Raw genomic sequence first — 14,937 nt, 5'->3', positions numbered from 1 at the left:
AAAATGGCGCCAGCGACTTTTAAAATGCAGCATGACATAATTTCAGCAGCCAATCACAGCCTTGCCAGTAGTTTCAGGCCCTCCATGCTGAACAGGATGTGCCCACACTTGGAATCATTCTCATTGGCTGAATTCGTGCAAATTTGTGCAGTTTGAATCCTGGGAACTTCCGATTCCGGTATCCGATACGCGGCAAGTATCGGATCTCGGTATCGGAATTCCGATACCGCTAAGTATCGGCCGATACCGATACTTGCGGTATCGGAATGCTCAACACTATTTTTGACACAAGTGCTCTATACAAAAAACTGTTTCATTTGATTCTCTTTTTTTCAGGAGATATTCCACATTATATACTTAAACGTCATGGGTGCCAATAACGATGAACATGACTGTAGGTATTCTCACAGTGTATATCAATTGCGCAATTTTTTCGGTCTCTTTTCTCTTTGTAAAGCACAGGTCTAACTACGAAAAACATTTTGTATATCATTTGGCAGTTTCATTCTGTGACCTTTTATTTATTTCCACACAGACTCATCTGTTCCCAAATGTTTGTAGTTTACCAGAAGACTCTGCAATTTACCAAAACATGGTAAAACACTATAGTTGCCTTTCTTGAAAGTTTACCATCTCGGTGGTTTCTATGTTTACAGAAAGACATATGCTCATCGGCGCCTGAAGTTTCTGTCATCAAAATACAAGGTCCATGAAATGCTAAATGAGCTGGAAGAACTGAAAGAGCTGAAAAACAACCCACATAGAGATTTTTACAACTGCAGAAAGGTAACACAGCCTATAAGTTTACGTAACTTGCAGTCTTGTGCTGTGCAATATCACACCAATTCTCCCCTACGAGCATTGGCTCAATATATCCAGAAGAGAATAGCAAAAATATTGTATACCATTGAGTAAAATTCCAGCAGTACACATGCTCTATAGCGGTTGGTTTTCCCTTTCTTTAATGGGGTTTCATAATTATTTACCTACACGAAAAGCATGACATAATTGTTTCACTCTTTCCATTCCATTAGATTGTTCTGATGGAGCAATCCAATGAACCTTTGCTGTTGTCACTTCACATTTTAAGATGGCTGACGGTAGCTGAACTCCTCATGAGTATGAATGCCTCTCTCCCATTTTGATTAAAACACATAAACCATTCAGGAGAATTCAGAAGTGGTATTTAGAGAAAATAAGTTTTCCTTGTTCTTATTGGAATGTGCACATTGTAGATTGTGAATGTAGGTCCAACTTATCCCAAATTTTCTCAATAGGGTTAAGGTCAGTTGATTGTAGAGGTCTTAAAATGGATATTTTGAGTCATTGTTCTGTTGCAACACAAATTATGGTCCCATGAAGCTCAAAACAGATGGGATGGTATGTCGTTGCAAAATGCTGTGATCCCCATGCTGGGTAAGTGTGTCTTGCATTTGGAATAAATTACCAACAGTGTCACCAGCAATGCACCCCCATACAATCACACTTTCCCCTCCATGCTTCGCAGTGGGTACCACACATGTAGAAGCCATCCACTAACTTTTTAGCGGCTGGTGCTCAAAATCTCCAAATTTAACCCATCAGATAATAGAATAGATATATATTGATCTAATGTCTAGGTTTTGTGTTGCTTGACTCATACAAGTTCTTTTTGTTTGTGTTCCTCAGTAGTAGCTTCTTTGCAGCAATTTGACTATGAAGGCCTGCGTATCGCTGTCTCCTGTGGACAGTTAATATTGAGATGTGTCGGCTACTTGATGTCTGTGCATCATATATGGGTCCTGAGATGCTATCAATTTCCGTTTTCTGACGCTATTATCACTGATTAACGTATCCTCCGCAGCATAGCCATGCTTGGTCTTCCTTTTCTGGAGACGTCCTTATGAGAGCCAATTTCATCACAGCAATTGATGGTTTTCATGACTGCATTTGAAGATATCTTTAAAGTTTTAACAATTTTCACGACTAACTCTCTCATCTTCATGTCTAAAAATAATTACCGTAAGTACTGTGGTTTAATTAAGAACAGTTGAGGAATAAGGTTCAGCACTGTATAGAACGGTATACCAACACTGTCTGGGCAAGACACGCGTGATTATAAACACTTTCTGAAGCTTGGTGATTTCACAAATGAACTATTGAAATGGTTACCTGTTCACTGGAAGCCATTTTCAGTTGACTACCTAATGAAGATGTTTGAAAGTATTCCAAGGGGGTGTAAAGCTGTCATCAGAGTAAAAGCGGTCTGCTTTGAGGAATCTAAGGTTTAACACAAATTCTGGTTTATTTAAAGTGTTCTTCTTTACTCCTGGTTTCCATGTTCCTTGTTTTGCTGCCTTTAGTCTAAATCAAAAATGTGCACATTCCTATAAGGACAAAGAAGCCATTGCATGAATTTGTGAGTTCAAACTTTTGATCAGTATTGTATTATCAGACATTTTTCACTACTGGCTTACCACTTTATATGTGATACATGTTTTTAAGGTTGACACTCATATACATGCCGCAGCCTGCATGAATCAAAAGCACCTTCTCCGCTTCATCAAGAAATCTTACAGAGTGGATTCAGAACGTGTGGTATATAATGCCAAGGGCAAACAGATGACCTTAAAACAAGTGTTCGAAAAATTGAAACTCCATCCTTACGACCTGACAGTAGATTCTCTAGATGTCCATGCAGTAAGTGTCTTCGTTCTTATCTTGAGCTTTGGTGTGCTTCTACAGATACATTTTGAGGTCATATCAACTTTTTACATAGGGGCTACTTTCACACAACCGTATTTTCGATGTGAGTGCTGTATATGAAATACGCACTGACCAATTTTATTCAGTTCGGTTGTCCAGTGACAGAAGATGGAGAAAAAAAATGATCAAACAGTTGAATTTAAAGAAGCACTACCATCAAAGTTTTTATCCTTTTAATATATTGCGATCATCATATTATATAGCACTGTATACTTACAATTGCTCATTTTGCCTTTCTACCCAGTTCATTCTTCTGTTTGCAATTAGGTCTATGAAATCACGTGATTAAAAACTGACTAATTGAATCCTTCTAAGCTCTATATAGAAACAAGAGGTCAATTTTCCCTGCATAACTCAAGAGTCACTGTAAAAGTCTCTGGCAGGGGAATGGAAGGAGCAACTGGGTTAAGTTATTATATTTATGTAGCGCCCCCACTGCCGCAGGGCCGAGGGGTACCCGGTACCGGGCCTCTAAGTCTCTGCTCTGGGGTTGTCACGGTGGCTAGACCCGGTCTGTGACCCTGCTGAGGGGCGTACAGTAATAGATGTGGATGGTGGTGGTGGTGCGGTGCAGTAAATAACGAGGACACCAGGTTGCGGTCTCTTTACTGAAGGTCTCTGGGTCCTCAGTCCGGAATACGGTTCACCAGGCTGCGCAAGTCCGGCCGGTCCGATGGCACCTCCAGAGTTCTCTTTGCAGGTGGAAATCTGTGCCTTCCTGCTAGCGCTATGTGTTGTGGTCCTCCCCTGCTGTGCTTACGGGATAGTCCCCACAACTGTTGTGTCTGTTTCTGATGTTCCCTCACAACTCGATTAGATGATGTTCTGCTAATCCTCCGTCCCTTCCTGATGTTACGGTTGGGATGCACCCGTATGACGGGTAGGCTCGGAGCTCTTCCGGGACCCTAGAGTCGCCCCTCTCCACAGGTTGCCCCCTATGTCTTCTTAGGTGATTTAGGTGAGACAGCCCGCCTATGACTGGCTGTCCTGCCGTTGGTTTGAAGTATTGCCTGAAGCTATATATATATAGAAATACTTCCTCGGCGTTCCGGACGCCGGCTGTGCGCCTCAGTAGGATGTTGCCTCGTCTTACAGCACGACTCCTACTGGTATTCTCCTTCTTGCTTTGATCTCGTTTCTCACTCAGCACAATAAATCTCGCTTCTTGTCCTTTCTTAGGGCACCGCCGCTATGAAGTGCAGGCGCGGTCCCGTAGCTTTCTCTCTATTTGCCAGGCCTCTGTCAGGGTCCCAAACCTGACAGGGACCCTACCGAATCTTCCCCCACAACACCCTCTGCCACAAGGTGTTGCCTGGTTCCAACCCAGTCTGCTCTCTTCCTAACTTCCTGCCTGACCCCCAGTTTTACCAGTATGTGAGGAGTGGCCTAATGAATAGAACCCTTAGCTCCCCCTGGAGGCCCGACTGTGAAATGTATTGGTGTATGTGATACCTGGTCAGATGAACTCCTTCAGTGCCATCAGACGTACCATAGCCCCCCTTAGTGGCAGAGCAACAGTACTGCAACGACCAGGACTCTGGGGCGCTGCACTCCCCCCCGGTTAAATCCAGTACTCCGGGACTGGGAAGAAAACAACAACACATGTCAGCAAAAAGACATACAATTTTTGTGAGTGCAATAACAATAAGCATATTTGAACAGAGCTTCCCTTTATGGGAGGTGAGAACACTTGAACGTTACAAACATGGTTAAATACCTTTAATTAACTTTACTATAAATAACTTTTCTTACCCAACTGGGTATTCTACTTAGTGCAAATTTTCTGAACAATAATTTAACATTGCCTTTAAGGATGTACACTCTAAATCCACTAAAGACCTTCTTATAACACATTATAAGGCTTAAGCAACTGTGCTACATTCTCCTACTTTATTTCTGCAGGACCGCCTGTCCTAATGGCTCCAGACCTACTGCCTCTCCTTTCTTTTACAGGACCGCCCCTTTCAGCCCGGGCCTACTGCCCCTCTCCTACTATACACAGTATAGAACATAAAATTTTTCCTTCAGTTCAAAACTACTGAGCCTTCTCTGTATGGCTCCTAGGAGGACTCACCAACTAACCCCGTCCGGGTTCACTCCCTGTCCTCATCCTTTCATCAACATTATCAACCATTTCTCACAATTAACTAGTTAGTTACATTTAACGTTTGCATATCAGTAGGGTTGAGCGACCTTTACACTTATAGGATCGGGTCGGGTTTCACGAAACGCGACTTTTTCAAAAGTCGGGTCGAGTGAAATCGGCCGATCCTATAAAAAAGTCGGGGTCGGGGTCGGCCGAAACTCGAAAACCAATGCAGTGCATTGGGTTTCCAATGGTTCCCAGCGTCTGAAGGAGCGGAAACTCTCCTTCAGGCCCTGGGATCCATATTTAAGTGTAAAATAAAGAATTAAAATAAAAAATATCGCCATACTTACCATCTGATGCGCCCTGGTACTAAGCGGGAACCTTCCTTCCTTAGAATCAGCCTTCCAGGACCTTGCGGTGACGTCGCGGTGACGTCGCGGCTTGTGATTGGTCGCGCGGCCGCCCATGTGACCGCTCGCGCGACCAATCACAAGCCGCGACCTCACCGTGACGTCACCGAAGGTCCTGGAAGGGCTGATTCTTAGGAAGGAAGGCTGCCGGAAAGAAGCCGAGGGTGAGTATATTCCTATTAGGTATATACTCACCCTCGGACGCGCCCTGCTTCTTTCCGGCAGCCTTCCTTCCTAAGAATCAGCCCTTCCAGGACCTTCGGTGACGTCACGGTGACGTCGCGGCTTTTGATTGCTCGCGCGAGCGGTCACATGGGCGGCCGCGCGACCGATCACAAGCCGCGACGTCACCGCGACGTCACCGCAAGGTCCTGGAAGGCTGATTCTAAGGAAGGAAGGTTCCCGCTTAGTACCAGGGCGCATCAGATGGTAAGTATGGCGATATTTTTTATTTTAATTCTTTATTTTACACTTAAATCTGAATTCCGATACCAATTCCCGATATCTTAAACATATCGGGAATCGGTATCGGAATTCCGATTCCAGATTCAGAAGATCGCCGACTTCATGGCCGACCCCACACAGGGGTCGGGTCGGGTTTCATGAAACCCGACTTTGCCAAAAGTCGGCGACTTCTGAAAATTGCCGACCCGTTTCGCTCAACCCTACATATCAGCATTATTACTTTCTTTCAAGACATCATTATCACTTTACTGTTTTAAGACAGTACTACTCATAAGTGCACAGGTAAACATCCCCTTTAAGAGGGGACCAAGTCTTTATGAGGTAGCACAGCTTCTTCAGCTACCAGTCTGTACACCGTAAGGACTCCGGTGCGGGTTCCAAGAACCGTATCTTCGCAAAGAGTCTTTCTTGTATGTAAAACCAGTAAGAAGCCCCTTTAAGAAGGTGCAAACTATTTACAAGGAGTTTGTATCATGCATTGTTCATGATTCAGCAGTTCTTTGATAACTTGTGCAAAACGTAGAAAACAAACAAAAAGGAATAGGGATCCCGAGTCAACAAAGGGATCCCTTTAAGAATAACCCTAGACGGGTTTTAGAGCAGTAAAAAGCAGGGAAACAAACAGTTAACTATTTACATTTTCAGGTTTCCGAGGTTTAGTTGGACGGCTTCCAGGGCTGCACCTGGCACTTAACCCTTCTTGGCCTGGGAAGAGTGAGGTCCAGGGTTACACCCAGTGCTGGACAAACGCCGTTAACCCGTCTTTCATGTACAGTTAAATCATGCGCAGCGATGGATGTCTGCGCAGCTTGAGTATGGGCATTTGCTGCAGCAGAGGTAGCGGTTGCTGCAAGATCAGTCACTGGAACGGAGTCAGCAGCTGTGGCACTAGCAGTCACTGGAGTGGTGTCGGTCGTCAGGGCAGGGTCATTCTTCATACCTGCTTCAGATGTGGTTCCTCCGGTGCCGATCTGCTCCGTCTCCACTGGGGTCTGTAGCGCTGGTTGCAGGGCCTTGCGCTGCGGCGTTGTCATCTCCGTTTGCAGCATCTCGCTTTCCGGCAGGGCCTTGCTTTCTGGCTTCGGAGCGCTGGAACCTCTTTCTTGCTCCGGACCAGGCAAGGCTGCCAACAGACGTCTGATGAGGCTCCCGATAAAGGTCTTCTTCCACCCGGCCTCAGTGCTCAGCTGCGTCCGCCGGAGTTGGTCGCCGAGCTCGTCCACTCCGGCCTGCAGGAAGTCAGAGCCAACAGGTGATGCCTGGCTGCGGTATCTCTCTGGGTAGCTGGGGGAGTCCTCTGCTCCGACCCCACGCTCCGGCTCCGGGCGGCTCGCCATGGCGTCTCCCACGCAGCTCACTTCTTCTTCCTGATGCTTTTCCTGCTCTCTCCTTCGTGGGCGGTTTTGCTTTCGTTGTCTCCACCCCCCATTGAGGATCAGTAGGCGGATCTCGGCTGCTGACGGACACGTCCTCAAGGGGCAGAAATATTTAGACTGGGCGGCCATTGTCTTTCGCGCTCTTCAGTTTGTTTACGCCCACTTCCACGCCCTTCTTCTCCTGCGCTCTCCTTAGCGCTGTAATGGCGGCGGTTTTGGCGGGAACTTTTGGCGGCAAGTGGCAATACACAGTCTTTGCAATAAGTCACAGTCCAAGTATAATAAATCACAGTTCCAAGGCACACATGACCTGATTCTTCAGGCTTAAGTAGATCCTGTTCGTGACGCCAAGTTGTAGCGCCCCCACTGCCGCAGGGCCGAGGGGTACCCGGTACCGGGCCTCTAAGTCTCTGCTCTGGGGTTGTCACGGTGGCTAGACCCGGTCCGTGACCCTGCTGAGGGGCGTACAGTAATAGATGTGGATGGTGGTGGTGGTGCGGTGCAGTAAATAACGAGGACACCAGGTTGCGGTCTCTTTACCTCTTTACTGAAGGTCTCTGGGTTCTCAGTCCGGAATACGGTTCACCAGGCTGCGCAAGTCCGGCCGGTCCAATGGCACCTCCAGAGTTCTCTTTGCAGGTGGAAATCTGTGCCTTCCTGCTAGCGCTATGTGTTGTGGTCCTCCCCTGCTGTGCTTACGGGATAGTCCCCACAACTGTTGTGTCTGTTTCTGATGTTCCCTCACAACTCGATTAGATGATGTTCTGCTAATCCTCCGTCCCTTCCTGATGTTACGGTTGGGATGCACCCGTATGACGGGTAGGCTCGGAGCTCTTCCGGGACCCTAGAGTCGCCCCTCTCCACAGGTTGCCCCCTATGTCTTCTTAGGTGATTTAGGTGAGACAGCCCGCCTATGACTGGCTGTCCTGCCGTTGGTTTGAAGTATTGCCTGAAGCTATATATATATAGAAATACTTCCTCGGCGTTCCGGCCGCCGGCTGTGCGCCTCAGTAGGATGTTGCCTCGTCTTACAGCACGACTCCTACTGGTATTCTCCTTCTTGCTTTGATCTCGTTTCTCACTCAGCACAATAAATCTCGCTTCTTGTCCTTTCTTAGGGCACCGCCGCTATGAAGTGCAGGCGCGGTCCCGTAGCTTTCTCTCTATTTGCCAGGCCTCTGTCAGGGTCCCAAACCTGACAGGGACCCTACCGAATCTTCCCCCACAACACCCTCTGCCACAAGGTGTTGCCTGGTTCCAACCCAGTCTGCTCTCTTCCTAACTTCCTGCCTGACCCCCAGTTTTACCAGTATGTGAGGAGTGGCCTAATGAATAGAACCCTTAGCTCCCCCTGGAGCAGGGCCGGCTCCAGGTTTTTGAGGGCCCCGGGCGAAAGAGTCTCAGTGGGCCCCCCCCCCCTTTAAAATATATCACGATTCATGATGCCCAGATACAGCGGAGAAATATAGGTATAGTACAATGCCAGATTTCACTTCTTACATGAGTGATAGCTATTGTAAATTCTGCAGTGTATATATACAGGGGAGAGGTACTGTGCAGTGTATATATACAGGAGGAGTGGTACTGTGCAGTGTATATATACAGGAGGAGAGGTACTGTGCAGTGTATATATACAGGGGAGAGGTACTGTGCAGTGTATATATACAGGAGGAGCGGTACTGTGCAGTGTATATATACAGGGGAGAGGTACTGCACTGTGTATATATACAGGAGGAGAGGTACTGTGCAGTGTATATATACAGGGGAGAGGTACTGTGCAGTGTATATATACAGGAGGAGCGGTACTGTGCAGTGTATATATACAGGAGGAGAGGTACTGTGCGGTGTATATATAGAGGGGAGTGGTACTGTGCAGTGTATATATACAGGAGGAGTGGTACTGTGCAGTGTCTATATACAGGACAGGAGGAGTGGTACTGTGCGGTGTATATATACAGGAGGAGTGGTACTGTGCAGTGTATATATACAGGGGAGTGGTACTGTGCAGTGTATATATACAGGAGGAGTGGTGCTATGCAGTGTATATATACAGGAGGAGTGGTACTGTACAGTGTATATATACAGGAGGAGTGGTGCTATGCAGTGTATATATACAGGAGGAGTGGTACTGTGCAGTGTATATATACAGGAGGAGTGGTACTGTACAGTGTATATATACAGGAGGAGTGGTGCTATGCAGTGTATATATACAGGAGGAGTGGTACTGTACAGTGTATATATACAGGAGGAGAGGTACTGTGCAGTGTATATATACAGGACAGGAGGAGTGGTACTGTGCAGTGTATATATACAGGACAGGAGATATGGTAATGTGCAGTGTATATATACAGGACAGGAGGAGTGGTAATGTGCAGTGTATATATACAGGACAGGAGGAGTGGTACTGTGCAGTGTGTATCCAGGACAGGAGGAGTGGTAATGTGCAGTGTATATATACAGGACAGGAGGAGTGGTACTGTGCAGTGTATATATACAGGACAGGAGGAGTGGTACTGTGCAGTGTATATATACAGGACAGGAGATATGGTAATGTGCAGTGTATATATACAGGACAGGAGGAGTGGTACTGTGCAGTGTATATATACAGGAGGAGTGGTACTGTACAGTGTATATATACAGGGGAGTGGTACTGTGCAGTGTATATACTTCAACAGCCGCCCAGCCCAGGCCCCCAGCACCTGTCCTGTATATATATTATATACACTGTATCTATACAGGCTGTGCTGGGGGCCTGGGCTGGGAGGCTGCTGTAGTATATATATATCAGCTGCAGCCGCCCAGCCCATGGCCGCCCCAGGTCACCCAGTCCCAGACTGTCAGAACATACAGCGATATAGCATTGCACTCACTCAGGTGCTGGTAGGAGTTCCGTCTCCTTGATAAGTTCAGGAGTGCACACAGTCAGGAGATTCAGAGCAGGAGAACTCTCCGCCCACAATGTCACGCTGGCTGTGTCCTTAATTAACCCCTATGTGTGCCTGGCCCTGCACTGACAGTGAGAAGATGCTTGTGCCAGCGCAAATTGAAAGGGTAGAAAGGGTTAAAGCAGCCAGATGGCTCTATGACTGTGTGAGTGGGCCCCCCTGTCTCGTCAGGGCCCCGGCAATTGCCCGGCTAGGCCGGGTGTTGACGCCGGCCCTGCCCTGGAGGCCCGACTGTGAAATGTATTGGTGTATGTGATACCTGGTCAGATGAACTCCTTCAGTGCCATCAGACGTACCATAGCCCCCCTTAGTGGCGGAGCAACAGTACTGCAACGACCAGGACTCTGGGGCGCTGCATTTATATTTGTTATTATACCCTTTCCTTTCTCCCTCTGAATTCCCTTATCCTTCCTGTTTTGTTCCCCTAATAAAATTATCAAAGCTAACTATCCTACCCCCCTTTCCCTATTTTACCTAATTTCCCTTCCCATCCTATTTTTGTATTTTTTGTATGTTAATAATTTCAATAAAGTTTGTTTGAAAAAGGAATTGAAGAGAGGAATTATTTTTGCAGGGAAAGATACTTCCTGTTTCTACATAGAGCAGAGAAAAGAGAAGAATTAGCTGGGTAGAAAGTGAGCAATTGTAAGTACACAGTGCTATAATATGATGATTGCAATACATTAAGAGGATAAGGCCTCTTTCACACTTCCGTCGGCAATGTCCCGTCGAGATACGTCGTCTTGTTTTTTCATTGTGAGCATGCCCGGAAATATTATCTCTCTCTCTCTCTCTCTCCCTCTCTCTCTCGTCCCGGAAATTTCTCCATTGAAATTGTGGCAACGACGCATCCGTCATTAGACTGGATGCGTCGCACACATTTTTCACTATTTCCATAACGTCCGTCGATGCATCATTTTACTGCATAACGACGCACAGCAGAAGACAGAAGTGTGAATGAGGCCTATAAGCTTTGATAGGAGTGCTTCTTTAAGCAATACCATGGCAAAATGTGTCCAGCAGGCCACATTCAGCCCTCTGGCTATTACAGTCCAGTCCACGGACCGAGACCTCCGAAGGACTGAATCAGTGGCCCACAGGCAGCACTTTGCCCTCCCCTGCACACTATCCTTCCACCGCTGCTGCTCACTGTCACTGCGTTTCCGCATGCTCTGGATGCAGACAGTGGTGAACACATTGGTGGAGGATAGTGCTGCTGGTTCCATCTTCCACCAATCGGCGTGTGAGCCAGCTTTTCAGGAAAATGAATTGTCCTCCCCTGCTTTAAGGGGTATTCCATAGAAGACAAGGACACAGGGGACACAAACTATTCCAGACACGCATGTATACAGTATGTATGGTGTGCAAGTGGAACAGACGATTTGAGTAGTTTCTTCCTTATGCACTATGTAGTGTTATATTTTTATCATATTAATTAATATTACTACTTAACATCTTTTTCAGGGAAGGCAAACTTTCCAACGCTTTGACAAGTTTAATGCTAAATACAACCCAGTTGGTGCAAGTGAATTGAGAGACTTGTATCTGAAAAGTGAAAATGCTCTTGATGGTGAATATTTTGCCACTATAATAAAGGTAAGAAATAAGAATCCAATTAATATAATTATATGTTCATCTTATGCCATAAAACTCTGTTCACACATCGCAAATCCTGTTCAATAGCATAGCATGAGCAATATTATTGTAATTAAATATTATATTATAATATTAATATATTTATATATTATTTATAATGGCAACAGTTACTTAGATAGTATAGTTAAAAGCGTTAGCCCCATTTCTGGACATATACATACATACATACGGTGTGTTTATATATATATATATATATATATATATATATTAGTTATTGAACCCGTTCAATATATGGTCCTCCATATTATTATATGCTACCCCATCCTATTATATGCTCTCCCATATTATTATATGGTCCTCCATATTATTATATGCTCCCCCATCCTATTATATGCTCCTCCATATTATTATATGCGCCTCCATCCTATTATATGCTCCCCCATCCTATTATATGCTCCCCCATATTATTATATGCTCTCCCATCCTGCCTGTGCTGTTGTTGTTCAATGCATACATACAAACAAACAAAAAAAAACCAATACAATAAACACTCCTCACTCCTATTCACTTTTCACCCTCTCACCTGCAGCGCGTTGTCTGCGTAAAATAAAATGGGTCCGGAGTCAGCGCGTGCACATATTGCGCTATCTGGCGCCATTTTGTTGAATACGCTGTGTGTGCAAATTTGTTTCGTGTAAAATGGCGCCAGAGATCGTAGTATGCGCAGGCACTTACTCCAGTGCAACACTCCTACTCCAGCCTTGTCCTCACGGCCAGGGCCGGCTCCAGGTTTTTGAGGGCCCCCTCCGGGTGAAAGAGTATCAGTGGGCCCCCACTTTAACACAAACCATGATTCATGATGTATAGATACAGCAGATAAATATAGGTATAGTACAATGCCAGATTTCACTTCTTACATGAGTGATAGCTATTGTAAATTCTACAATACCATACAGCAGAGGGGCTTTATATAAGTCAACCCCTTATATGCCAATTTTTGTGACCTACTCCCTCTTCCTCAGTTACCAGTAGGCATTTTATTGTTAGCTAAACTTGCTGCAAAGAAAAAACTGCATACATTGAATATGACAATTTTTAATGGAAAACTTTTTAAAGTAAACATTAGAAAGTATTAACGTAGAACATTTGTAAAAGTGCAAAATAGGTAGCATATAGCACAGCCACGTAGTATATAACACAGCCACGTACTATATAACACAGCCACGTAGCATATAGCACAGCCACTTAGTATATAACACAGCCCATGTACTAGTATATAGCACAGCCACATAGCATATAACACAGCCCACATAGTATATAGCACAATCACGTAGTATATAGCACAACCACGTAGTATATAGCACAACCACTTAGTATATAGCACAGCCACGTAGTATATAACACAGTTCACGTAGTATATAGCACAGCCACGTAGTATATAACACAGTTCACGTAGTATATAGCACAGCCACGTAGTATATAACACAGCCCACGTACTAGTATATAGCACAGCCATGTAGTATATAACACAGTTCACGTAGTATATAGCACAGCCACGTAGTATATAACACAGCCACGTAGTATATAACACAGCCATGTAGTATATAACACAGCCACATAGCATATAGCACAGCCCACGTAGCATATAACACAGCCACGTAGCATATAACACAGTCCACGTAGTATATAGCACAGCCACGTAGTATATAACACAGCCCATGTAGTATATAACACAGCCACGTAGTATATAACACAGCCACGTAGTATATAACACAGCCATGTAGTATATAACACAGCCATGTAGTATATAGCACAGCCCACATAGTATATAACACAGCCCACGTAGTATATAACACAGCCATGTAGTATATACAGTAGTCTACAAGTCCCAGCATCACTCAAATGCCATACTGTAGGTTTGTAGGACTACAAATCCCAGCATCGCTAAGATACCACATTGTAGGACAAGGACTAGTCTACAAGTCACAGACAGTACTGTCTTGCACAGAGGCCATCCACTCCCACCGCCGCCTGTCTCCGTGGCCCGTACCTTGTCCTCCCAGGCTGCATCCCCCCGCAATGCTTTGCTCCAGGAAGGAAGACTGCTTCACTTTCACCGTCACCCATGCCCCCGTTGTGGACACAGGGTGCACGGCTGCTCGTCTTTCTGCTTGGTGCCGCGCGGCTCATTCTCTGGGCACTGGACAGTCGGATCCTGCATGGTGCTTGACAGTTTCTGAGCTCTTAAGATGACGAGCTCGTCCTCACTCTCACCCGGAAGTGACGACACAGACCGCCGGAAGTGACTCTTCGTATCCATGGTGAGTATTTTAATCAATTGCGTCATGTGGCTCTGTCTCCAGCAGCTGCGAAAGCAATGAATAGCCAGGACTTTCACCGGGATATGTTTATAGTCTTTTCACTAGGCACTGCTCCTAATAGCCAGTTTCCTACTCCACACTGATGAATGGAAAATACCCCGAAACAGCTGTCTGTGGATGGATACCATGTTTTGGCATAGGTGGTCTTCCTTTCTTGGATGCTGCCCTTCCCGTGGTTGTTCCTTCCCGGTGAAAGACCTGGCTATTCATTGCTTGCGTTGAGAAACACGTGATGGTGTCTCCGCGGCTTTTCTACATGCATTGTCATATTTCCCTTTAGGGATGGGGGCAGTGTTCAGGATCACTGCGTTGAGAAACACGTGATGGCGTCTCCGCGGTGTTGGATGTTTTGATCTCCCCGAGGTCATTCATCCTTATGTTTATAGTCTTTTCACTAGGCACTGCTCCTAATAGCCAGTTTCCTACTCTACACTGATGAGGGGCAAATACCCCGAAACAGCTGTCTGTGGATGGATACCATGTTTTGGCATAGGTGGTTTTCCTTTCTTGGATGCTGCCCTTCCTGTGGTTGTTCCTTCCCGGTGAAAGACCTGGCTATTCATTGCTTGCGTTGAGAAACACGTGATGGTGTCTCCGCGGCTTTTCTACATGCATTGTCATATTTCCCTTTAGGGATGGGGGCAGTGTTCTGGATCACTGCGTTGAGAAACACGTGATGGTGTCTCCGCGGTGTTGGATGTTTTGATCTCCCCGAGGTCATTCATCCTTTTGTTTATAGTCTTTTCACTGGTAAACAAAGCAGCTTCAGAAGGCCAAACTGTTCAAATTCTTGATTGAAATGATATTAAACTGAAAAAATTGTTTTTAGCTCCATTACATTAATTTAAGTATATAATCAGGGAAGAAGGAAAAAATAGGGAATCATAGATACAGCTGTGCGAAAAACTGACCCTTCCTGATTTCCTATTC

The 14,937-nt window shown here is 45.6% G+C and overlaps 1 protein-coding gene across 1 annotated transcript in view; it reads left to right on the top strand.

Annotated features, from left to right (window-relative positions):
- Positions 1 to 14,937, top strand: part of AMPD1 (adenosine monophosphate deaminase 1) — a 130,433-nt gene that overhangs the window by 80,924 nt on the left and 34,572 nt on the right. Inside the window, exons 6-8 of the mRNA XM_077294971.1 lie at positions 657 to 786; positions 2,485 to 2,679; positions 11,495 to 11,626. Of these exons, the coding sequence (XP_077151086.1) occupies positions 657 to 786; positions 2,485 to 2,679; positions 11,495 to 11,626 (457 nt within the window). The remainder of the gene's footprint in view (positions 1 to 656; positions 787 to 2,484; positions 2,680 to 11,494; positions 11,627 to 14,937) is intronic.

This window comes from Ranitomeya variabilis, chromosome 3 (assembly GCF_051348905.1).
Source record: "Ranitomeya variabilis isolate aRanVar5 chromosome 3, aRanVar5.hap1, whole genome shotgun sequence".
NCBI classification, from domain to species: Eukaryota; Metazoa; Chordata; class Amphibia; order Anura; family Dendrobatidae; genus Ranitomeya; species Ranitomeya variabilis.
This window is presented reverse-complemented; position numbering and strand designations above follow the sequence as displayed.